This window comes from Notothenia rossii, assembly GCF_949606895.1.
Source record: "Notothenia rossii genome assembly, chromosome: 3".
Lineage (NCBI taxonomy): Eukaryota > Metazoa > Chordata > Actinopteri > Perciformes > Nototheniidae > Notothenia > Notothenia rossii.
The window spans coordinates 49622032-49646506 of record NC_136901.1 but is presented as its reverse complement, the minus strand read 5'-3'; the positions used below and the strand labels follow the sequence as shown (position 1 = coordinate 49646506).

Genomic DNA, 24475 nt, shown 5'->3' with positions numbered 1-24475 from the left:
TTGTATGTTTACACGATATTACTCTTACGACTGCAGCCACAACATACGGGAACGTTTTACATCGTAGCACTCAATTTCAATTTCAACAGTGTCAAGCTATGCTTGGATTGTGTTACATTTTGTATTATGCAATAGTCATTGTAAGTGTTAACTGTTGATTGTTGAGTGGTCACACATTTGTATCTTATTGTACTTTAACTTTAAGATTATCAGGGTTTGAACTTGGACTCAGGATACTGATTTATTTGTATTTTGTGTTTGTCTATAAAACATTTTCTGCTTCTACTGTGTAACCCTTCCTGGTAAATACATGATTCTGCAAAAGCTTAACTCAGCATCTAGGTTTATGAATGGCATACAACTAGATGCTGTCATCAGTAATGTTATAGTTGTAGTTATATAGTTCTTGTTGATGTTTCCTTTCCATTTCTTTAAACAGTAAATATATTATTTTGTCATTACAGCTTGAGAAACTCCATGCCATTGGCTTTAAACCAGTGCCATTTCTTGGCAAGGAGACCAGGAAGAAGGACGTCAAATGTGAAATCCTAACCCCTCGCTGCACGCTGGCCGCCTATGCCCAGGATTACCTTGACAAGATAGGCACTTTTTATTATTACCGTTGTGAAGGTGAGATGCTTGCACTATATCTTCACAGTTCACAGTATTGTGTACACAAAATGTTTGTATCAATGGAGAGCTTCACATTTCCTTATAACCAACACAGTTATATGGAATGAGTTTGGATCAACTCATTTAATAAAGTCAGTTAAGTTAACAACAACTTACAGCGACTGTTTTCAATCCATCCAAATCTCGTGGGACAACAACTTGATCCAGTATTTATCCTTTGATACAGCCAGAAAGCAGTCATTCGAGCCATTTATTTGGGTTTGGCAAACTATATTTTTGTGAGAAATCTAACACACATCCTTTCTACCTGTTAACTGTCACTATTTTTAGCTGCAAAGTATTACAAAAGTTGAAAGTAATTGCAAAATATTTAGGGTTATGGACAACGTTTAACTGTTTATTATTTTAGCAACCTACATACAATAAATACATTTTTAAACACTGAGTATGTAGCCTAATGAGACATGGCTTACTCTGCAGAGGGGACTTGTGGACATTTAACTGTTATTTATCAGGAAATAGTTAGGCAAGTTTACGTGAATTTGAAAAACCATTTTGGGGTATTGTGCTACCACTTGCGCATTCATTGTATACAAATTGAAAGTTGTAAAGTTGTTAATGTCAAGGTAGTTAGGTTTGATGACTGAAATGTATGTTTAGGCTTGAGCCATCCCTTAAGCAATTTCCTTTTAGCAAACCGTTCCTAAACGGTTTCCTTTATCAACGCCCAAAAGGGAGAAATGTTTTGAGGTTAATGGTAAGAGCACAATACATGAAGACGATCCCAGTTGACCACATATTCAGTTTGGCAGTTCTGTATTAAGGTCATGTTTCTCGGGTTGTAAACAAAAGCAGTTATCCAGTGCATCCAGAGGTCCCTTTACATTACATTTATGTTTTTATCCAAAGCGACTTGCTACTTATTTGATTGCACTTATGCAAAACACGTTTGCGTCAGTCTCATCAATTCTGAACAAAATGTGTGGATGTAAATAATGGAAGGGAACATACATGCACACGTCTATATGTTGTCTACCGACAAATTGACATGTCACATCACATGGAATGTAGACACAAATCGGAAGAATAATATCGCAAAAACAAAACCATAAATGGTTGACTGGATAAATACCACTATTTCTCTGCTATTAACTTTGACTGCAAACAGTCCAATGACATGACGAGTATATTTTTGGCCCTGTCTGGAAACATTAAGCACGCTGTATTTCTTTTTTCTAGATATATGAGTTAACCTCTTTGTCTTAAGCAAGTCAAGACCAACATTTGTTTAACTTGCACAGGTTGGACACAGGACTCCACTGGCCAGGGGGTCGCGGAAGATCCTGAGGAAGAGACAGTCACGCTGAACCTCACACCCTGTGACCCATCTGAACCAGAAAACAACTGGCAGGAGGCAGGGACCACAGAGAGCCAGGTGCCAGAGACAAGCACCGTGCAGGTGGAGGTGCTGAAGACCCCCCCCGTGAAGCAGTGCAATATCATAGAGGTGGGGCAGGAGGAGCAGCCCCAGCGGGATGATGTGAGACAGGCTACCACCACGGAGGGGCCAGGTAATAAAATAGATAGATAGAATCGGAGGGATGAAACCCTCTTTAATGGTCACACATGCAGAGCACACAGCACACACAGTGACATTTGTTCTCTGAGATTTGCAGCTTTTATATTTATAAAAGTCAAGAGTGTTTTCCGATATTTTCCTAAAAAATTATTGTAGGTAACTTGTTGACAAGTCATGCTTCTACAATATCTCAAAACACCTAATTGCACTTCTTGCATTTTTGGGAATAATGATTGTTCCAATAGGTAAATAATAATAACAACAATAGCTTAATCTAATTTCACCTACAACTTCATAAATATGAAAGGAAAATGGGATACTTGGGTATGTGTATATCCTTAGGTACTCGGATATAAATAAATATTAAACGTTTAGAAAAATACAGTCTTTCATTCCTGAACAGACATGTGGTTACTATATGGTTATACCTTTTTCACACAAAAATGCAAAGCAACAGCAGGCTTACTTTACATTTGATAAATCACAAAATAAAACTCCTATGTGATTTGGTTTACACACAGAAAGGGTCTTACATTGTAGCGTTGGGCAGTAGGTCGATTACATCAAAATGATTTGGCTCATGTCCATATATTGTACGAGAGGTTGATATCATTAATATTGTGGTCTACCTAAAGCAATCCCTGACCATAGGGGTAAACTTCGAAGCAACTCATGCAACAACGTCACGCAGCATATTTAAACTTTATACTCAAGAACTGCATTTAGATACGACACTGTCCCATAATGAACATACATATAAACATATAAACTTAGTTTTTTTTTTCATTTAACGTAACAGCACAACATGTTAATATTTATCGAACTATTCCTTACACATAAAGTATGGAGTCAATTATATAGGCAAGACAACAAAACACCAAGACTTCACAGATCAACCTCAATTAAATCGCAATAACAAAAACATATCTGTTCCTAACACCTATTGCATCATGTGATGCTGCATTTGTGGACAGGGTCCGTGAGGGACACAGTACTTGTTCCTAGACGCAAAAAGAAAAAGTCAGGTATATTAACAGTATTAAGTATTTTGACTGATTATAAACATTTGCATGAGTCGAATTGATTGGTATTCTAATAAATCTATCAACATGTACTTTAGCAAAGTGCATGTAAACGCAGTGATTGATGCTTCTTCAGTGAGTTAACAATGCTATATTGTGACTAATAACTATAAGTGATACATTTACCAAACATCCAAAGGGCTTTAATTGTCTAATTAGACTAACATACATACAGTCATAGTTGATAAGGTGGTGATGAAAATGCTAGGCAGTAAAGGAAGCAGCAGTGCAGTATTTTCTTTGGTCATCTCAGGCTCAGCAGTGGTATGGCCATTCAAACAAGCATCCCATGTTAGGACTGAGAGCAGCTTGGTTCCATTTCAATGATGTATACAGTAACTTTTGACCAGTGATAACAGTGTGGTCACTTTTCATTGTGCAAGTCTGGTTGCTACTTAAGTGTTCATAGTTGTATTTATTTATTTCTAATATGACTAATACTGTATGTGGAACCTGCTTTGATGTTCACAGATTGCTCCTACCACACTCGCCTAGAAACTTTCCCCATCAGGAGTGTAATAAAAGAAAGAATGAGAAAGGTTAGACGGGAATAAAAGTAATGCATAGGGTGTGCTTTAGGATTTACAAACTTCCAACACAATTGTTTGCTAAATAGCTAATATGCGTTTGGTCTTTCCGAAATTAGAGATTTGTTTTCTTCTCTTGATGGGGAAAAGCAGAAATGTTGGTGGAGTGGGAGCCCTGTCCAGTATGGTATATATCTTCCAGTTACTTGGCTTCATGTCATCTGATGTAGTCCCATGTTGGAGAACAAACACATGATATTTAACAAATGCAAAACATCCAAATCTACCACCAGTCTTCTTATATTTTTCACTGCTGTTATTCTGAAGCAGCTGAAGTAGTGTAGGAACAAATGATTGTTTAACTTCATTGTTGTTAATGTATGTGTTTTTGTTTGTTTTTATTGTTTGTCAGAACATTTGTTTTCTATGTTCACTTTTTCTAAATGGTAAATGAAACATTTACTTATATAAATTGAGTTATAGGATTTTTGCTTCACACATGGTTTATGCTTTTCGGAAAGACGAAACCAGCAACTGTAACTAACATTATTCCATTCTGTTTTCAGTGGCAAGGAGTGGGCTCATTCCTAGCAGCCGAAGAATTCTCCGGGATAATGCATAAAAATAAAATCTGTTATTTGAACACCAGTTTTGTTTTTGCACGTTTGTTCTCTTGTTTATATGCTCCATTTGAGTCATATTTAATATGTTTCTATTAGAAATAAGATGAAAACCTCGACCAAAATGCATTTGACTTTTTAGGAAATTACAGTTGAAATACTACATGATTTCATTGTCAGTAATAGGAACACCATAACCTATTTTAAGCATATTCATGTGTGAAATCTGGTACTTTGCCATCCACTGCCTTATCTAATTTGTTTAACTTCAGAAGTATAATGCTTTGGAGGTAGGCTTGCATATAAAGCGTCTTTGGGTTTCAGAAAAGCGCTCTAAAAATAAAATGTATTATTATTATATCATTTAATTATAGGCCTAATTAAAATGATCCTGATCTGGATCACTGGTTTTGCTACTACATTTGAAAGCTTTTGGGGACAAATGCTTGAGATATTAAAATGGTAGTAATTACTTTGAATTTTCTTTTTCACTTATTGAAAACCACAACTCGAGTATCAGGATGGTCTTTATCTGGAAAGTTATCCACATCTCATCATCACGTTGTCACGGCGACCCTTTGTCACATCAGAGATACGGTACCCGAACTCAGATCGCCACCCAAACGATACTGCCGTTGCTAAGGACGCAAAAGTGCAAATTTGTATTTTATATTTTTTTAAACAAAGGGTTTGGTTTCGGATCGCGCCCGATTGACGGATTTCTGAAAGGGAATGGAGCCTATACGGCCGTCAACGCAAGACAAGTCGAACGAGTCCACGCACACACGCCGGAAGAACCACAAATATGTCAGCTCTGTGTACTTCGTAACGATTGTTGGGCGCGTATCTAATGGGAATTGTAATTTGTAGCACTGCTCTCATATCATTTCAACGGGTTAACTTTCTATTCTTCTGTGTTTTTGTATGTTTTGAGCTGAGGTGCCAACTCAACATACAATGTTGATGAAATGAATGAAATTTGGTGATGATCCATGGTTTTTGTGTTCATGTAATAGCAGTTAAAACAGGACCGGTCAAATTTGACCGCGAACACCAAAGTAAGGGGGGGAAACGAATACAATAGGAGGTTTTTATTGTAACCATTGCTTATGACATTGATGATATTTTAAATCAAAAAACATATTCCCTAAAATGTGGAAGCTCTGGATGCCATACAAATGAATAGTTGATATTTTTTTCGGACCACAACTTTGGCACTAGAGCACCTAGTGTTATCAAACGCATTACAATGGTGAAACTATCCAAACATATTGCATATGACAACATTTTCCACTACGATGAAAGGCGTGTAAGCCAAAAAAAACGTATTCTGGTTCCATCATGGGTAACCCCACCCATCCTCTCCACCTGCAGCTGGACAGACAGATAACCCCCCCCCCCCCCCACCTGGACAGACAGCAGCTCCTTCTCCAACAGACTGCTGCAGCTCCGCTGTCACAGTAACCGATACAGGAAAACATTCCTGCCCACTGCAATAACTCTGTACACAACACGTTCTCACTCCCAACCGGTCACATGTTGACGGACGGTCAACTCCTTGCAGTATCAATACTAATTCGGCTGACTTTTATATTTGATCCAATCGGTATATTGTTATATTTACACCATAACAGTGCACAGCTGATAGAAAGGGACACCTAGTGGTTAAAGCACGTTATTGAAATTATAATTGTTATCATTAGATATTAATAGGAGACACAGACAGACAAACTAATAAGGCTTTATTTAAACATTAAAGAATACTTTAGGTTAAGGTCTTATTTTGAATAAGGTATAAGGTAAGGTATAAATATTAAGCCTGACAAAGTACTAATATATTGCTTTCCTGCAATGTTAACTACTGTATGTTTAACCACTTATTTTAACTGATATTATACAAATGTATTATACTCTTATAAGATGTATGTAGATAGTATAAGAAATGTGCAGAATGTGAAAGTTTAATGGTGGAGGTATACACACATATTGATAGATGTCTTGTAATGCACTGTTGAGGAACCTGCGACCCAAGTTGTTCATCTCCGACCTTGTCAGGTATTGAACATTCAATTAATAAAGAACACAGAATTATTAAATATAAAACACAGAATTTGTGGGATTATACTAAATGATTTACAAATAAACACCACTGCATATTTACAACTGTTACACATGCTGATGTAACGCAAATGTTTCCAACTTGGGATCAATAAATTATATCTTATCTTAAGATGATCGATGGCTACTGCCATATTTGTAAAATGTGCCTCTGAACCTTGACAAGTGCATGTTTCAGGCTTATCAATTTACAACAGGAGGGGTCACAGACATAAGACGAGCTGTTAAATAAAGCTCTTCTGACCTTAGCTGGCATGTGGTATACCCACATGACAGCTAAGGTCAGAAGAGCTTTATTATTTATATTATATTATATATATATATATTATTTATATTATATTATATTTATTATATTTATATTTATTATTTTATTATTTATTAATGCTGCCCATTATGGGCACAAGCAATTTCTCCCCATGTATTAATTATATGTTTTAAATGTGAGTGTTTCCTATCCCCTAAACCTCCATGGATGTACAGTTTAATACTGGCAATTTCTTATTATGGGAAATATGAAAACTTCTTTTAAAACTACAATTCCCAGCAGAGACGTGCCATAGAACATGTTGTGAAACACACAATAGTGTGTAGTTACTACACAGTTACTACATTTGTAGTTCTGGGGACGGGTTGGGGGAGGGGGTGGACCCGTTCAAATCCAGTTTTGGACAGTCTGCCGTGGTTCCATCCCATTTCAAAGTGCTGTTCGACGCTCGGCGTAACCCTCGGCGCACACTCAAACATCCAATCAGAGCTTGAGGACTATCACGGGGTTTGTCCATGGATGGGTTTGTCAAGCGAAGCGGAGAGAATACTTACTTCCGGGTGTAAAATTCTCTAAAGTAAATGACCTGCTCCGACCCTCGATCCTGACAGACTCCAACTTGTGTTTATTAATCAAACAAATAAATACACACAAGGATACTTATGTGTTGTTGAGTAAATAACAGTGTGTGGTTTAGAAAAGAATACAAAATTAGAAGGAAAAAACGATGAAACAATACAGATTCCAGTATTCTGAGCCCCTACTCTCCCCATAACTGACGGCAACAAAAGTCCTACATCATTCAATTAAAATAAAGAAGTAAAAACAATAAGTGTGGCTTGATATTGAGTAAGAAAAAGGTTGATAAACGCTGTGAGAATGGATCTGCGGAGAGCATTTCGCCGCGATCCCAACGTGTCTATTACCAACGTTCAGGGAGCTCTATGCAAGTCGGTGACGGGGAGGGGCCCTGACCGTCCGTCAACATGTGACGGGTTGGGAGTGAGAACGTGTTGCTGTACAACAAATCACCTCTGCCTGGAAGAGAACTCTCTGCTCCATAGTTTCTCTCTTCACTGTACATTTGACATATTCAGTGTAATATTTAATATTCCATCTGTCACATAGTTATGTAAATATAATACCTTGCATATCTTGTTATTGCTTTTTGTAAATTCAACATGTATATTTTCTTTATTTCTTGTCTTTTTATTTGTATTGTATAATGCCATGTGTTTTAATGCTGCTGCAACGCAAAGATTTCCCAAATTGGGATCAATAAAGTTCTATCTTATCTTAAACCAACAACCAGTGTTCCGGATGAGGATCATCTCTTTACAAAAATATTCAAGTGCTAACCCATATTGTTACTTCGAAATGAATTTATTTCCAAACGCATTATAATGCAGTGTGATGTAAACAACAAAAAGTACCACAGACGTATGCTTAATTTATATTTATTATTCAACCAACCATATCAATAACATTGTTTTTAAAACAATAAAATGTTCCTCTCTGGCAATGGTTTACTTATGTGTTTCACCACAATACAAGTAAAAGGCCACCATAAGGGTGTATGTCTTGACTCTAGAGCGTTGGGGTTAGTCTAACATGAAAAGCATGGACAACAGAACATAAAATCAAGTTATGCAAACGGTTATAACATACAGTATTAAGAAATCTTACAACACAACCATTTTTTTATGATTTAACTATGTATATTAAACATGTATATTCTATGTGTAAATCAAATATAACAATTTATAACAATGTATTATTTGGTTTTGAGAACAACAATGAGGTGATTCACCAAATAAACTATTTGTTGTTTATCTCAATGTCCCTAATTATACATCCTAAAAGACTTGCATTGTACCTGTTGATTGAAGTACTTCAATCAATCAGGTTAATAGCTGGAGACCAAAAAGGAAATATAACTGACAAAGCAATTAAAGCAAGTAACGCAAAAGAAACAAAAATGAACAATTAGAGGAAAGCTGCTATTGGCCTGCGGTGTAACAGGTGCAGTCATATAAAGTTAATGACAGGTAAATTCTATAAGAGATCGAAAATAATAATGCATAGGCATCCCGTTCTGGGGAAAAAGGGAGAGACCTCCTGCTCTTGGACAATGATGTGCTCACCAAGTTGTATGGTAACCAGCAAGATATACTTGGAGATTTAGGAATTTACATTCTAGTGTTTTAAAAAGGATCAAAAGTGAATGGTTCATTGCTCAGGATGCATTCCAGGGACGCTGAGCATTTTCTTCAATACAATTTAAGTTGTGTACAAGTGAAATGTTTGGCCTGATGCTGCGGCATAGGGAAAAGTCATATGGTCAACATATTCAAGGGTGATCTTCCATTGAGGAGTATGAATACAATCTCTAAATATAGAGTCAGTAAAGTATTTACATTTCTGATAGCACATCAAGTCTTGGCGGATATTCGTGCTTGAGAGCAGCAGCAATCTGGGGAAATACAGAGAAACAAAAAAGAGGGGCAGATCAGAAACCAAATGTGAGGCTTTTGAATACACAATGTATGTTTAGCATTAATGAATACAAAAGTAACAGCAACATGTCTAGGTTGAGGCTAAATCAACAAAGATACTGTACATTAATTCATAAGTAAATTACCTAAATTATGTTTCCTTCTTCATCTTCACTGGTGTCTGGACTGCTTAGGCCACTTTGAGTTTCCTCTTCATGTTGAAGGAAACAAGCATCAGGACCTAAAGCAGTCTTGTACTGCTGCAGTACCACCTGCAACCTCTCCAACGCCTCAGCATGCTTCCTTCTTAGGGTGCACCCAAGTCCTCCATTCCCCTTGTCTACATCTGAAAATACACAAAATATTGTTATATGGACATACTATAAAGTAAGATTGCTTCACGAGGCCAGAGCACTTCAATGGAGTATATTCTCTCCCATGTACATATAAAGATGATTGTCACTGTCAAGGGACTTCATTATGTAAAATGGCCTGGTCGAATGGGCAAAGGCCATTATACTCCATCCAATTTCTGTGACCAAAATTGATTTGGGCTGACTTTTATTTCCTTTAAAACTCATACTTTACAAGGTAGGTTAAGTTTTGCTTTCAACTTACCATCCTCAGCCACCTTATTTTTTAGAGCAACTGCCATGTTCTGCAACCATGTGCAATGCTGTGCCATCTCCCACAATAGGATGCCTTTCTCCTCTTGCAGTCTCCGTGTAAGCATGACTTGATCAAGTATCTTTTTCTTGGCTGTAAAGTTAGCTAAAATCCAATCAGTTATGTATATACATGAATCACATTTTCATTATAGCATAAAAATATGTTTAAAACTCCAAACATGTACTTTCAAAATAATCAAATGTATACACAATAAGAAAACTTAAGATATACCCTTAAACTAAATGAACGTTCTAACACTCTACTTGATATGTGCATAACTCAGCAAGGTATACCTTCATATAACAGAACTTCAAATTAATTATTATGAAATATCTGAAAACTGACCCATGCCATGAACTTCCCACGGCCACAGCGCGGACATGATGCTCCCTCCAGAGAGGGAATGCTCCACCGCAGCAACATCTATGCCTCTGGCAGACTGGTGTACCAGCTGGTTGTACTTCAGTACCTCCTGGTTAAGGCGCTTTTTGTCGTCTGCAAGCTTCCTTCGAAGTCGATGGCGGAGCTTGCTGCTGTCGGAAAAAGACATGAAGTAGTGGGATAGGGATATGCGACAAACTATATTTGCAAGTGCAAAAAATATATATAATTCAGGAGGTTGAATCTGCAACCTAAAACATTATATTGTTATACCATTCTGTCGGTAAAGGGATTGCTTCCGCCGCCTCACACTTAGGTAAAGCCCCTCAATGCTTTGCTGCAGTGCTGTTTGAAGGATGTCTTCAGAAGTACCCGATGTTTCTGATGTTCCTGTAGAAATAATATTGGCAGTAAAATGTACTGTTACACAACACGTAACGGTTTTGAGAAACAAAATTGTGTAACATATTTAACACCTTTTAACACAAATTGATGGGACAACTATGGAAACTGGAACATATCAGAGATAAACATGGGCACATAGTTGGCTTGCTATTGCTTGAAGATGATGTCCCTGTCTACTGAAATCCAGTGAGGGTCCCATTACGTGGCATGAAAAATCAGCCTTATTGCCTTAAAATTGGCTGCTCTTTAGGATCAAATCTGTAAATTCAAACAGTCATGGACAATGATATGTAGCTGGTGTTATCTGGTCGTGCTTACCAGATGCCCATTCCTTCACGTCGGATATCCACGTCGACACCATGTCATCTGAGACACAATGTAGCTCCGTCTTGAGTTCCTCAAGACTTGCAGTCTCTTCCAGGAGACTCTTACTAGTCTGATAAACAGTAGACGATGGACATTTATCAAGATTAAAACTTGCTATGATTAACAACAAGCCATGTGCAAATGACAAAGGACACAACAACACCTTTAATAGGAGGCTCACCTTCACATATCTTGTGGAAAGTGCCTGATGAAGGGAGTCAGCTTTTTTCCTGTTCCATCCCATTGCATGCACTGTGAGCATGTCAAGTCGTGCTTTTGAAAGCAATAATGAGGTTATGATGTGTCATCTAAAAAAGTATGCAATAATAGGGCAAAACCTTCCACTCACCTGCTTTGGACATGTATTTAGTTGTCAGGGCACAACGGGACAGGTAGCTGTTGACCTGCTCCACCTCTTCCCCAGCGGTCATCCCTGCTCCCTCCTGGTTCTTCCCACTCCATATAATCTGATGGTAAAAGGTTGCTGGAATGGTTGTGCAAAAAGGCTACATACTACTTAGGGCTGAACGATATACCGTGTCATGGCGATAACCGCGATATGCCCATGCGCGGTTTTCACACCGCAGGGACGTGCAGTTTTATTAATCTTTGATAATGTAAAAAAAAAAAATATTAAAAAAAAAATCTTTTAGGACCTGCGATATTAAGTAGGTATATTAACTCAAACACGTCATGTTACAATTATTTTGCTGCTTGCTACAAAAGGAAAACTTGCGCGGCTCTCATGTCAGGGGTCCTTGAGTGAGTGACATGCAGGCTCTGCATCACAGCAGGCCCCGCCCCGCTAGTTTGCAGACGATCGAAAACATGGTAAAAAATGAGCACGGCACAGGAGGACGAGAATGAAGATTTAATTCGAAAAAGAAAAGCAACATCTGCCATCTGGGATTATTTTGGTTACAAAAAGCTTGATGTTGACCAAACAAAGGTACTTTGTAGACAGTGCCATGCAGTTGTTTCGGCAGCCCGAGGCAACACGTCGAATTTACTTGCCCATTTGAATAGACACCACAAATCTCTGTATGACGAGTGCAGAGTCAGATCTGAATGCCTCCCACAGCGAAAGCAAAAAACTATTTCAGATGCCTTTGCCGGTGTTACACCATACGAGAGAGATTCAAAACGGCATAAAGACATCACAGATGCCATAACATTTCACCTGGCAAAATACATAGTACCAATTTACACCGTTACCAAAGAGGGTTTTAAGAAAATTATCCGCTCACTTGATAAGCGGTACGTTATACCGTCAAGCACCTATTTTTCTCAAGTCGCCATTCCCGACCTGTACGAGAAATGCAGGGCAAAAGTTGAAACAGAGCTGTCAAAAGTGGAATACTATGCTGTTACAACGGACTTGTGGTCCAGCCGGACAACGGAGCCGTACATAAGCCTGACGGTGCACTTTATTGATGAGGACTTCGAACTGAAAAGTCGCTGTTTGCAAACGGCATTTTTCCCAGAAAATCACTCAAGTGAGAACATCGCAGCGGGGCTGAGAGAAGCGGTGGCTGCTTGGGGCCTGGATGAGACACGTCAAGTCTGTATAACAACAGACAATGCTGCAAATATGGTGAAGGCTGCCTCCCTGAACGAGTGGAACAGGCTGCAGTGCTTTGGCCACAGACTTCCTCTTGCAGTTGGTAAGCTACCCCCGCCCACGCTTTATTTACTAAGCTGTGTCTGTATCGAGTGTTTTTTTTTTTAAGTAACCTTTATTCAGGGAAGTGTAACAGAGTAATGCTATCTTTTTCAGGAGTGCTTAACATCCTGTCCTGAAATGCAACAGTTTTCTTAATTTTAATCAGTTTCATAAATGTTACGTTTTATAAGCAATTCATTGTTGAAGGCAGCTAATTTCAAACTGGACACACACACACACACACACACACACACACACACACACACACACACACACACACACACACACACACACACACACACACACACACACACACACACACACACACACTTATAGTTAATATAAATGTGTATAATATTTAATCAAATATCTATAATATAAAATAATAATTTAATTGTCATACTGATATTCTGTACAAACTGTGAAGACCACTGAGACAAATGTAACATTTGTGATATTGGGCTATATAAATAAACATTGATTGATTGATTAATCTTTACTTTTTATTTATTTATTCCCCCTTAGATAATGCAATGAAAAAGGATGGCCGCATCAACCGTACTGCAGGTGTGTGCAAGAAGCTGGTGGGTCACTTCTCTCACAGCTGGAAGGCCAGAAGTGCTCTTGAAAAAGCCCAGAAGGAACTCAATCTGCCATCACATTCCCTCATGAATGCCAAACAAGATGGGGTTCCAGGCAGATGATGATCAGCAGGATACTGGAGCAGCAGAAAGCTTTAAGTCAGGTCCTGTCTGTGGACAAGAAGCTGCGGCATCTAATTCCAAACTGGCAAGATATAGATGTCCTGGAATCTGTCAGCAAGTCCCTGGGCCCATTGCTGGAGTTCACAGACGCACTTTCAGGGGAAGACTACGTTAGTGTCTCCTATGTGAAGCCAGTTCTTCACCTCTTCAACTCGTCAATGCTGCTAATGCGAGAAGAAGACACAGACCTGAGCAAGAAGTTGAAGAAAGAGATGAGGGACTACCTGAACGAGAAATATGAAGATGAAGATACTCAGAAGCTGCTAGATATGGCATCTTGTTTGGACCCCCGGTTCAAGATGGACTTCATCACTGCAGACAGCAAGCCCCAAGTCAAGGCCAGATTGACATCGGAGATGATGACGACAATCATGACATCCCAGGAGACTGCAGCTGCAAGCTGCAGCACTGAAGTGGAGTGTGAAGTGGCTGGCACGTCCCAGGCAAAGAAAGGCAAGAGGTCTTTGGGAAGTTTCTTTAAACAGAGCAAAGCTGCAGCAAAGGCTGATTCGTCTCAGTACCTAAAGGATGCTGTGGAAGCAGAGTTAAACAGCTACCTGCTAACACCTTCAATAGACAAAGAGGAAGATCCACTTGCATGGTGGAAAACGCACAAAGCAGTCTTTCCACAACTCGCCAAGCTTGCCCGCAAGTACCTATGCATAGCTGCTACAAGTGCCCCCTCAGAGAGGCTTTTCAGTACAAGTGGCAACATTGTCACATGCCAACGTTCTTGTCTCAAGATAGACTAGTATTCTTGACCAGAAACCTCTAAGCCTGATTGAGCAATGCATACAGATGCTTAAAAAGTCAAATTATTATATTTGACTACATTATGCAACAGTTGAAATTGTGAAAAAGAAATGTTCAGATTGATTTAACTGCTAGGTGCTCTGTTCAGAAAGAAAGCAGATCTTTATTTGTTTAGGCTAGCCATGATGACCAAGAACACTTTGTTTTACTTTGCACTGACTGTTGCTAAGACATTTTGATTTAAAAAAAGGTTTGTGAAACAAAATGGTTCACAAGTTGATATTGTTATGAAGTAGTTAAAGTTATTTGTTTTATGACAAATTATATTTATTTTAAGTTGTAATTTTGTAAACCACTCAGGGAGCTGGTGTATAGCTGTTCTTAATTGTATTTGTATAATGTTGTTTAAAAGATGTCGACTACTTTGCTGCTATTTGCACAAAAAAGGTTTTCATTGTGGAATAAAAAGTTAAATGACCTATTTTGTCACGTATGTTAATTCCCTAATTTGAAAATGAAGCTTCCTATAGTTTAATGTAATACGTTTAATCTCTTGGATCCCTTCTTGAACCCACTCTTCTTGATTCACAGATGAACCCCCTTATTTGAGGGTAAGGAACCTGCATTATCATGACATGTTAGATCATGACTTAAGGTTTGATGAGTCAACCAGTTAAGATCCAGACGTACGTGACTAAAATCCTTCATCCGGTTAAATATAGTTAAAAAAAACGCAATATCAAAAAAAAAGTATGAATGTATCTTATGTGGATACATTTTTATGCTATAAATTGTTATGCCTTAATATAAATAATATATAGATGAACTCAGACGATTCCTAAAAAACATCAGGTAGGATTTTCTGTGAAATGGCAAGATGGGTGTGAAGAGGGAGGGACGGGGTGGCATGGGAAAGGGATTCCCTATATTTTTGTCTTTATCTTTTCTTTTTGTATTGTCTATATAATTTGTATCTGTATAAATCCCTTTTGTGAGGGCAAAAAAAAAAAAAAAACACTAAAAAGTTGTTCACAGAAAAAAAAAAACGCAATATATACCGCAGGGGAAAAAAAACCGCAATGTCAGTTTTTTTTCAAAACCGTGCAGCCCTAATACTACTATACTAAACAGTATAGCTTAGATATTTACTACTTCAGTATTATAAATATAAAAATATAAATGTACATGATACAAAAATATTTCACATACCTCGCATTTGGTAGCATGGGCTCGAGCATGCATTACACTGAGGAATGGCTTCATGGTGGTCAGCTCCTGGAGAGCAGGAAGGACACTTGCAGCTTTCTCCATGTACGGCCAGTACTTGCAAGCCACATCCATGGCGAAGAACTTGGCTTTGGCTGGCATGAGTTCCTTTTGAAGATACAGGGGGTAGGCGAATATCTCCCCCCTGTACATATTTAAGGCCTTCAAAAGAAACCCATGGTGACATACAGCCACCTCAATCCCTTCTTCATCCAGCTTCGAAGCCCTCCTTGACGTCTCCCTCGCTGCTGTCCACTGGGAGTCCCCACATGTGCCTCTTCCCTGGGTCTAAGACACACATTACATCATGACAAATCAGTTAAAAGCAATGGAATCACGATATACACCATTTGTTCTAATTATCTGATTTTGGAGTAGATGGTAAGGAGAAGTAGCTGAATTTGAAGAAAGTCGGGGTCGGATATACATGGCTATTTTTGTGATATACCTATAAGGTAAAATGACGAATAAAAACTTGCATTTTTCAGTGATCTCTGTATTTTGTCGACAAATGCAGCCACCGCGCTGTCTTCTGCTACAAAGGGCCCATTAAAAAAGGCGCTGCCATCAGAACTGAGGAAAAAAAGATTAGCAAATATATCCATGAAATATAAACAGTAATCAAAAAAGTTAAATAACAACATTGTAAAAACAGCACCTTCCACTTCGCCGAAAGCGATACGGCTTCCTATTTCCATCGGCAGAAACAGCCAACATCTCCGGCGTGCAGGCAGGGCAGATGAAAGGAGCACCACAGCATAGCTGGTCTTCCTCATACGAGGCATAGCTGCGCTGCATCTCCGTTGACAGGTCCAGACTGGAAGATAATTACATATATTGCTGTGTCTATTTATGGAAATGTTATAATGTATAATATGGTAAAGAATATTTACACTTACTCTTCCTCCACACTTTGTGCGATACTCCAGCAGCTTTGCAAAGGCCTGTCTGGAGAATCCCGGAGAGATGACCTTTAGCTCTTCAAAGGAGCTCAGGAGGTCCAAGGTGTAAAGTGTGGAAATACTGACCGAAGCTGGCCAGTATCCACTCTTAAGGAGGACTTTCAAGTCGGGGGTCCACTGCTGCTGGCAAGTTTGACAGACATATAGTGGCAGATGCAAGTCATAACGCCCTTGGAACAAGTAAATAAACATAATTAAGACACATTTTACAACAGTTCCATCTACAAATAGTCAAAGATGAACAGATATTACATGAAGGTTTTACTCCAAGTGGAAGCACAATGCCTCAGCCCACAACAGTAAACATAGAACAACAATTCAATAGAAATCCTAATATATATATATATATTTGTTTACCATTGATGGTAATTAAAATCACTGGTTTGCCTGGTACCACAGTGAAGTTTGTGCCTTTACAGGAGCAGTTGGGTGCCTTCACAGTTGGCAATATGCAAGCTGTCAAAAAAAGAAGAAAAGCACTAATTACCATTATATGCTGGCCGAAGAGACATGTGAACATCAGAATGCAAGTATGAGAGAGCATACCTTGGTCATGGGTGTCATATCCACCTTCCACTCTAACAACACACGTTGTTGGACTAATTGGTTTAAAAAAAACATTCATTAAACTGTCCCTGTTGTGGAGTGGCTGGTTCTTGTGATGAAGTCCATCACAGTCTCCACAGAACCACTCCTCGGGGAGACACTCTCTACACCTTGGGAGGAAATACAAAATTATTCTAATATCCTAGAATTACTTTCATTTTCTCTAGGTTTTCTCTAGGTATCCAGTTTTCTAACATCCCAAAAGTCATGCATGTTAGCTGAAATAGCAGGGCACTGAGCATTAATACTGAAAAATTACAATTAGGTAAAGTAATTTAAATAAAGGTAAATGTTATCTCACCTAATAACAGCCGGCTCGTGGCAGAGGCCACACAGGGGATGACCAACAGCCTCTTTTTCTAGAAGGGATTGTAGGTGGTGTGGTCTCGCTTCTTTCCAGCGCTCTGAGGCTTTCTGCTGCCGAAAAGACCAGGATGAGGCAGAGCTTCTTTGAGGCTCAGGAGGAGGACATGAGGAAAGAATGTCAGAGAGTCTCTCCATATTCTTTTCTGTGAACAGAATGGGAAACTTTAACTGTAAATGAGTATATTTAAGATGAACACTAAAAATCAAGGATAATTTCTTTGCTCAGTATGGAACTGGCCAATATCTTTACTGAATTACATTCCTCGTTCGAGTCCTGAACTGTCAGTTGTGTATAAGGTTATTTTCTCTCACTAACACAATTTATTTAAACATTGATTTTAGTTTTAAACTTAAAGCCATTTTTGTGATTTACCAAATTCGTGTTGTGCTGAAGATTCAGTACGCAGAACCTCCACACTGGAAGACTGGAAGCCCTCAGTCGGGGGGGATGTGACTGTAAAACATCACACAGAGGGGTTAACAACAGATAACTGATGATTTTTATTATCTACCTATTGTTTAAAAGCTTGTGAAATTAAATAAAGCATAGTTCTTATGACACCACAGTGGGACTGTCTCCGACTGTAGTGTCACTATGCGTTTATATATTGGAATTATTGTAGACCCTCAACAAGCAATTACTCTGTTTCAATTCGATTTTCCAACCATTTACTTAGTAAATTCATAACAATTTAAAAATAATTGGGATTTCAACCTGTAGCTGAGCCTTGGCGTCGCCCTCCACGCCTCCCTCTCGGCCTGCCACCTCCTACACAGCCCCTTTTAGGGGACTGTAAAGTGTCTCCTTCAGAGCGTGCCCGTTTCCTCTCCTCAGCTGCTTTCTGTGACCAAGTAACAACTCATGTAAGGTTGATGTTGCTGATAAACTGATACCATATGACAGTGGACAAATAAAAGTAAATTCTTTCACTTGAAGAACATTTTTGCTTCAAGTTTTTCCGACCATATACAACTAATGAAGTAAAACAAGTTGAACAAGCTTTATTTAGTAAGCCTCTGCCCCCCATGTTGTAATGATGAACCGTTTTGCAAAGGCCCTATACATTGATCCAAAATCCAGTTACTCTTGGCCTGTTCAGCATTTTTTGGATAACAGATAGTGCCAAATTCAAGTGGGAAATGAATGAGTTCATATGGGTTAAAACACGAACCTTAGCTTCAGCTAGCATGTGTTCATGCTTCAGCTCAAGAGCCATGCGTTTCCCTTCTTTGGGTGTGGGATTATTGGGGTCTGGGTTGTGTTTTGTTGCCATTGCAACACAGCCAGCCAGCCAGCCAGCCAGCCAGCCAGCCAGCCAGCCAGCCAGCCAGCCAGCCAGCCAGCCAGCCAGCCAGCCAGCCAGCCAGACAGACAGCCAGACAGACAGACAGCCAGCCAGACAGACAGATAGACACAACAGATATGCAACAGCTGCTGTATGAGACAAACAGAGATAGAGAGACAGATTGTAAGATTGAGATGGATAGATGAAGAAATAGATAATGAAAGATAGAAAAAGATAGAGACAATAACTATAAGAAAGGTAGGTAGATAGACAGAGAGATAGGTTGAGTTTGGCTCTTAAAAGTGCCGTTGGTTTTATGATGGTGTAGATCAGTGTATGGGTTTGTGGTGTGGGTACAGGAGCTGCAGGAGAGAACAGAAAAAGTGAATTATGTAGTGAAACTAGCTTTTTTAAATGCAAATTGTGACGGTTTAACTACTTTAGACAGACTGAGTTCATTTACGTGTTTCCTGTTTCATACGCGAAACAAGCACATGGACGTGGACTATGCCCCTCCCCCCCAAACATACTGTAACGTCCACCCGGACGTGTCGGAATGACGAGTGAAGCGTTCTCAAGTTAAACAGGTTTATTAACAACCAACGGCTCTCATCCGTCCTTTCTCACTCTCTCTCCTCTCGCGCCAACCTCTCACTCACCTCCACGCGCCCACACAGACACACACACACCAAACCCTCTGCTCCCCAACCCCGCCCCTACCTGCTCTCCTCACAGAAGCCTGACACAAACAGTTAACAGAACACTTGAACAATAAATGCAGATCGCTACATTGCCCCCCCCTTACTAAGTCCCTCGCCCCAAGGGAATGCATAAAAAGTCTCTGAGGTGGCCCGGGGCTCTTCTTGGTCTCTGAGGCCGCCTTGGAGTGAACACAGGCGGCTGCGCTTGCCGGCTTGGAACATCCTGTCCCGGAACAGGGGGTGAGTTTGGGGGTGGGGGTGAATGTGGGGGGTCAGCAGGGGACACAGTCAGTGAATCGGGGGAAGTGACTGTCTGGTTTCTCCTAGACGATGCTGGGGGTCTAGGCCGCGGATGTGCATCGCCTCTGTATGGGGCCAGCCGGTCCCTGTGGAGGGCCACCCGTCTCCCTCTAGGCGGCAGCTGGACCCTATAGACCACCTCTCCCAGCTTTTCCAGCACCTCACAAGGGCCCACCCAGTGACAGTCCAACTTAGGGCACCGGCCCTTCTTTCTTCTTGGACTATACACCCACACCAGGTCCCCGGCCTTGAAGTCCCCCCCTCTAGCCCTCGTGTCATAGTTTCTTTTCTGTCTCATGCCCGCCTTCTGCAGCTGATCGCGGGCAAAGGCATGTGCTGACTCCATTCTATCCTGGAGCCTCCTGGCATATTCCGGTCCCGGAGGAACCGCTGGTGTGTCGGGGGGTCGGCCAAAAGCCATTTCTGCTGGTGTCCGCAGCTCTCGCCCCAGCATGAGCAGGGCCGGTGTGCATGAGGTGGACTCCTGCACAGCCGATCTGTAGGCCCAAAGAACAAGAGGGAGGTGCATGTCCCAATCACGCTGATGCTCCGCGGTGAGGATAGTGAGTTGTTTTCCCAGAGTCCTATTGAACCGTTCGACCAGTCCGTCACTCTGCGGGTGCAGAGGAGTAGTCCGCGTCTTTTGCATGCCCAGCCGGTCACACATAGCGGCGAACACCCTCGACTCAAAGTTTCTTCCTTGGTCGCTGTGAATGACCTCGGCCGCTCCAAATCTGGCAAACATGCCCTCCACCAGGGCACCTGCAACGGTCACCGCCTCCTGGTCTGGTATAGCATACGCCTCTGGCCATTTTGTAAAATAGTCCATGGCGGCCAGGACGTAACGGTTCCCCTTCTCTGTGCACGGGAATGGGCCCATTATGTCCACCGCCACCCTCTCCATCGGGGCCCCCACCGCTAGCTGCTGAAGCTGGGCACGTGACTGATCAGTGGGACCTTTGTACGCCGTACAAAGGTCGCAGCGGCGGCAGAAGTCCTCAACATCTCTCCTGAGCTGGCCCCAGTAACAGCTTTGGCGGAGTCGACGCAAGGTTTTGGAGACCCCAAAGTGTACTGCCCCAGTAGTTCCATGGGAGGCCTTAAGCACTTCTTCCCTCAGCGCCCTGGGGACCACCACCTGCCACCTCTCCTCCCCCGTTGCAGGCTCTTTCCAGGCTCTCTGCAGCACTCCATCCTTCGTCCGGAGAGCCTCAAACTTTGCAACCAGTCCTTTGGTGGCAAGCGAGCACCCAGCAACTTCATTCCACAGTGGCTTTTGTCCTGACTCCACCCACCTCAGCACTGGCTGTAGGTCAGCATCCTCTTCCTGCCGCGCTCTCCATTCGGGTGAGTCGATGATCCGTGCACCTCTGCAGACCGGCTCGGCTGGTTTATGCCTGTGGTCTCGCTCCTACTCTGCACAGAGCTCCTTTTCTTGGTCCTCTCTCTTTTCACAGTACCGACAGCCGCTGGGAGCACAGGGGCGCCGGGACAGGGCGTCAGCGTTGGTATGGCGAACCCCCGCCCTGTGCTCCACTGTGAAGACGTACGGCGCCAGTCCTTCAAGCCAGCGTGCAATCTGTCCCTCGGGCTCCTTGAAGGACATCAACCACTGGAGGGCTGCGTGGTCAGTCCTCACTGTGAATGACAGGCCACACAGGTAGTACCTGAAATGGCTGATTGCTCTCACAATTGCCAGCAACTCTCTGCGTGTCACACAATAGCGCCGTTCAGCTTTGTTGAAGGTTTTGCTGAAATACGCCACCACTTTTTCCCCCCCAGGCCCCACCTGGCTCAACACCGCCCCCATCCCGACGTCACTGGCGTCCGTATCCAGGACGAACGGTAGGCTGAGGTCTGGGGGAGTGAGGATGGGAGACTCCGTCAAGGCCTTCTTTAAAGAGCTGAAGGCCAGCTCACACTCTGGAGTCCAAGCAAAATCACAGTCTTTCTGTTGCAGGCGGAACAGGGGTGCAGCTATGCAAGAGAAGCCACGCACGAACCGCCTGTAGTACGACGCTAACCCAATGAAGCTCTTCAGCTCCCGCAGATTGATGGGGGCTGGCCAGTCCTTTACTGCCCGCACCTTCTCCTCCAGCGTGCTGATGCCCTCTCCTCCGACTCGGTGCCCCAGGAACTCCAACTCTCTCCTCAAGAAACAGCACTTGTCGGGGTGGAGCTTCAACCCCGCTGCTGCTATCCTCTGTAGAACCCGCCGCAGGGCTCCTAAAGCCGCCTGGAAGGAGCTACCATGGACCAGGATATCGTCCAGGTAGACCAGGCACTCCTGTCGGGGAACGTCAGCGAGCACCCTTTCCATCAGCCGCTCAAACGTGGCCGGAGCTTTGCACAGGCCGAAGGAGAGGACTCGAAACTGCCACAGCCCCCTCCCAGTGCAAAAAGCTGTCTTTGGTCTGGCTTCTGGGCTGAGGGGAACTTGCCAATACCCGCTGCGCAGGTCTAAAGAGGAGAACCAGGATGAGCCAGACACCAAGTCCAAACACTCATCTATGCGGGGCAGCGGGTATGAGTCTTTCTTGGTCACACTGTTCAGTGGTCTGTAGTCCACACAAAACCTCATCTTTGAACTCTTCTTCTTATTGACCATCACAACCCCCGAGGCCCAGGGGCTGTCAGAGGGCTCAATAATGCCAGCTGACAGCATCTCATCAATAGCGCTGTCTGCTGCTGTCTGATGGGCCAGGGGAAGGCGGCGGGGGCGTGTCTTGACGGGCCGTGCGTCGCCCGTGTTGATATCGTGCTGCACCAGGTGTGTCAGGCCCACTTCCTCTTCTGTCAGAGCAAAAATGTCCTTAAACTCCCACAGCACTTGCCACAGTTCCTCCCGCTGCTCGGGTTTTAAGTCATCACAGCTGCGTTTCCACACCTCCTTCACTGCCTCCCGTCTGTCCCCCTTTAGAGCTGCAGGTTGTTGTTCCGGGGCCGGGGGCCTTACATCAACTGGAGTACGGCGTGTGGGGTTGGGGCTGGGGTTAGCATTGATGACAGGGGGCATGGCTGCAGGGGGGGGGGTTTGGGGTGGGGGAAGTGTTTCAGTCACTCTTGATGTAGGTGGGTGTGGTGTCGTGGCAAGTGTGGGGTGCACCATTTCAACTGTGGGACCCCCTGGAAAGGCCAGCGTGTTCCTCCCCAGGTCTAGCACACAGCGTGCAACCCGCAGAAAGTCAAGTCCTAATATGCAGGAGTCCTGTACTGCCGCAACCCACACCTTAACAGACACTGACAGCCCCCCCACCTGTATAACCACCACCCCTCTCCCAAGCATAGGGGCTAGCTCACCGGTTACTGTTCGCAGTTTCACCAGAGTGGGTGTCAACCGTGTCCCCGCTGGGACCACGTCCGGTCTCATCAGTGTCGCTGTGGAGCCGGTGTCAACAAGGGCCGTCCATGGGGCCCCTGCCAGGGTGACGGGGACATGGCAGAAATCCCCCGCGTGAGTCCAGCCCACCACCCTCACAGACTCTGCGATGTCATTTGCTTCTGGGGGAAGCGGAGCCCCGCTCCCCCCTCCGTGCAGCTGGGCTCTGTCCACTGGAGACCAGGCAGGATGGGACCCAACGGCGGGGGTCTGTGACGTCCCATTTACACAGACCCGGGGGCGTTTCCCTGAATATCAGCATTCATGGGGCACCTTGTGCTAATATGGCCGACCTGGCCGCACCCCCAACACACCAGAGGACCCCGACGAGGACGGTTGCTGCCCTGCGGCGATTGCAGTGCCATAGCACGGATTAGCTCAGTCAACTCAGCCGCCCATGCTGGTTTCTCTTGTCCTGGCTCCTCCTGTCTCACCGTTCTCACAACCGGGCCGCCTCCCGTGTGCGTGCTCTCTGCCGCCCCTCCTACAACCTCTCTCTCCAACGCCAGCTCCAGTGCTTCCTGCAGAGAGCGGGGATGTGCCAGTTGTGTCTGGACGCGCAGCTCCCTGGGGGTTATGGCCCGGATAAACTGGTCCCTAGCCAGCTCGCTCTGCACCTCAGGGGACATGTGGCTGTATGCCCTTCTCGCCAGGGTTTCAATGTCATTAGCCAATATGCGGAGCGGCTCACCCGGCTGTCTCTGTCTGCTTGACAGCTCCGAACGCAGCACCCCAGGCTGGCTGCATTGTCCAAACCGCCGCTTCAGAGCCCCAACCAAGGCCCCATAGTCAGTTCTTTCAGCCGGGCTGAGCAGTAGCAAACAGGATAAAGCTTCATCTGTAATACACAGGACCAGCTGGAGCGCCTTATTGTCCTCAGACCAGCCCACAGCCCGTGATAACAGTTCAAATTGGGCATGGAAGGCTTCCCAGTCGGCTTTACCGTTGTATTTCGGTGTTTTAACTTGGAGCCGGGCGCCGCCATCATTGTTTACAACCGGCGCCGCGCCACTCCCGGGGGAGGTCCCTGCGCCGACGTGCCGCTTCCCGCCGGCCGAGTCGAAACCGGCAGCAGCGTTTAATTCACGCCATAAATTGTCTTCTGAGTCACGCCATAAGCCATCCATCTCCTCCTTGACTTTCGGACGAGCTCCGGTCCGGTTCATCTGTGCTTCCATTATTTACCGGCCGATGAAGCAGAGCTAACGTTAGCCGAGTCAGTGCTAGCTGCGGCAACCGGCGATTAGCGGATAAAACTCTGTTTTTTTTGTTGTTTTTTTTTACTTCTG

General features: G+C 43.0%; 3 protein-coding genes across 4 annotated transcripts; 1 reads left to right on the top strand and 2 right to left on the bottom strand.

The window, feature by feature from the left end:
* Positions 1–1810: 1810 nt before the first annotated feature.
* Positions 1811–10048, top strand: LOC307032951 (uncharacterized protein; the record flags this gene model as incomplete). The annotated part of the gene is made up of 5 exons (XM_079671224.1): positions 1811–1817; positions 1935–2204; positions 3766–3833; positions 4388–4484; positions 10038–10048. 5 exons carry the CDS (start codon positions 1811–1813, stop codon positions 10046–10048), a joined length of 453 nt encoding a protein of 150 aa, XP_079527350.1.
* Positions 8300–11572, bottom strand: LOC307034173 (uncharacterized protein). Of its 2 annotated transcripts, none has more exons than XM_079672947.1 (8): positions 11490–11572; positions 11322–11413; positions 11093–11210; positions 10643–10759; positions 10334–10521; positions 9938–10090; positions 9466–9665; positions 8300–9297 (listed from the first exon to the last, which is right to left on the bottom strand). In XM_079672947.1, the coding sequence occupies exons 1-5, from the start codon at positions 11569–11571 to the stop codon at positions 10451–10453; spliced, it is 480 nt and encodes a 159-aa protein (XP_079529073.1). In that variant the 5' UTR covers position 11572; the 3' UTR covers positions 8300–9297; positions 9466–9665; positions 9938–10090; positions 10334–10450. The 2 variants fall into 2 exon arrangements, with proteins under 2 accessions (XP_079529073.1, XP_079529074.1); XM_079672948.1 differs by having other exon boundaries at positions 9938–10078.
* Positions 11573–15523: 3951 nt separating this feature from the next.
* LOC307033352 (uncharacterized protein) lies at positions 15524–18907 on the bottom strand. The gene is made up of 10 exons (XM_079671786.1): positions 18693–18907; positions 18236–18362; positions 17894–17974; positions 17456–17663; positions 17095–17264; positions 16906–17004; positions 16486–16718; positions 16245–16403; positions 16066–16159; positions 15524–15874 (listed from the first exon to the last, which is right to left on the bottom strand). Exons 1-8 carry the CDS (start codon positions 18792–18794, stop codon positions 16359–16361), a joined length of 1065 nt encoding a protein of 354 aa, XP_079527912.1. The 5' UTR covers positions 18795–18907; the 3' UTR covers positions 15524–15874; positions 16066–16159; positions 16245–16358.
* Positions 18908–24475: the final 5568 nt, after the last annotated feature.

What these genes read in the sequence shown, in the direction of transcription:
- LOC307034173 (XM_079672947.1), bottom strand. Translation starts at nt 11,571, where the DNA reads ATGACCGCTGGGGAAGAGGTGGAGCAGGTCAACAGCTACCTGTCCCGT. An exon ending in TTTCCACAAGATATGTGAAG is followed by an intron (nt 11,211 to 11,321) that starts GTGAGCCTCCTA and finishes ACTGTTTATCAG; the next exon opens with ACTAGTAAGAGTCTCCTGGA. An exon ending in ATCCCTTTACCGACAGAATG is followed by an intron (nt 10,522 to 10,642) that starts GTATAACAATAT and finishes TTTTTCCGACAG; the next exon opens with CAGCAAGCTCCGCCATCGAC.
- LOC307033352 (XM_079671786.1), bottom strand. Translation starts at nt 18,794, where the DNA reads ATGGCAACAAAACACAACCCAGACCCCAATAATCCCACACCCAAAGAA. An exon ending in TTCAGCACAACACGAATTTG is followed by an intron (nt 17,664 to 17,893) that starts GTAAATCACAAA and finishes TTCTGTTCACAG; the next exon opens with AAAAGAATATGGAGAGACTC. An exon ending in GATTTTAATTACCATCAATG is followed by an intron (nt 16,719 to 16,905) that starts GTAAACAAATAT and finishes ACTTGTTCCAAG; the next exon opens with GGCGTTATGACTTGCATCTG.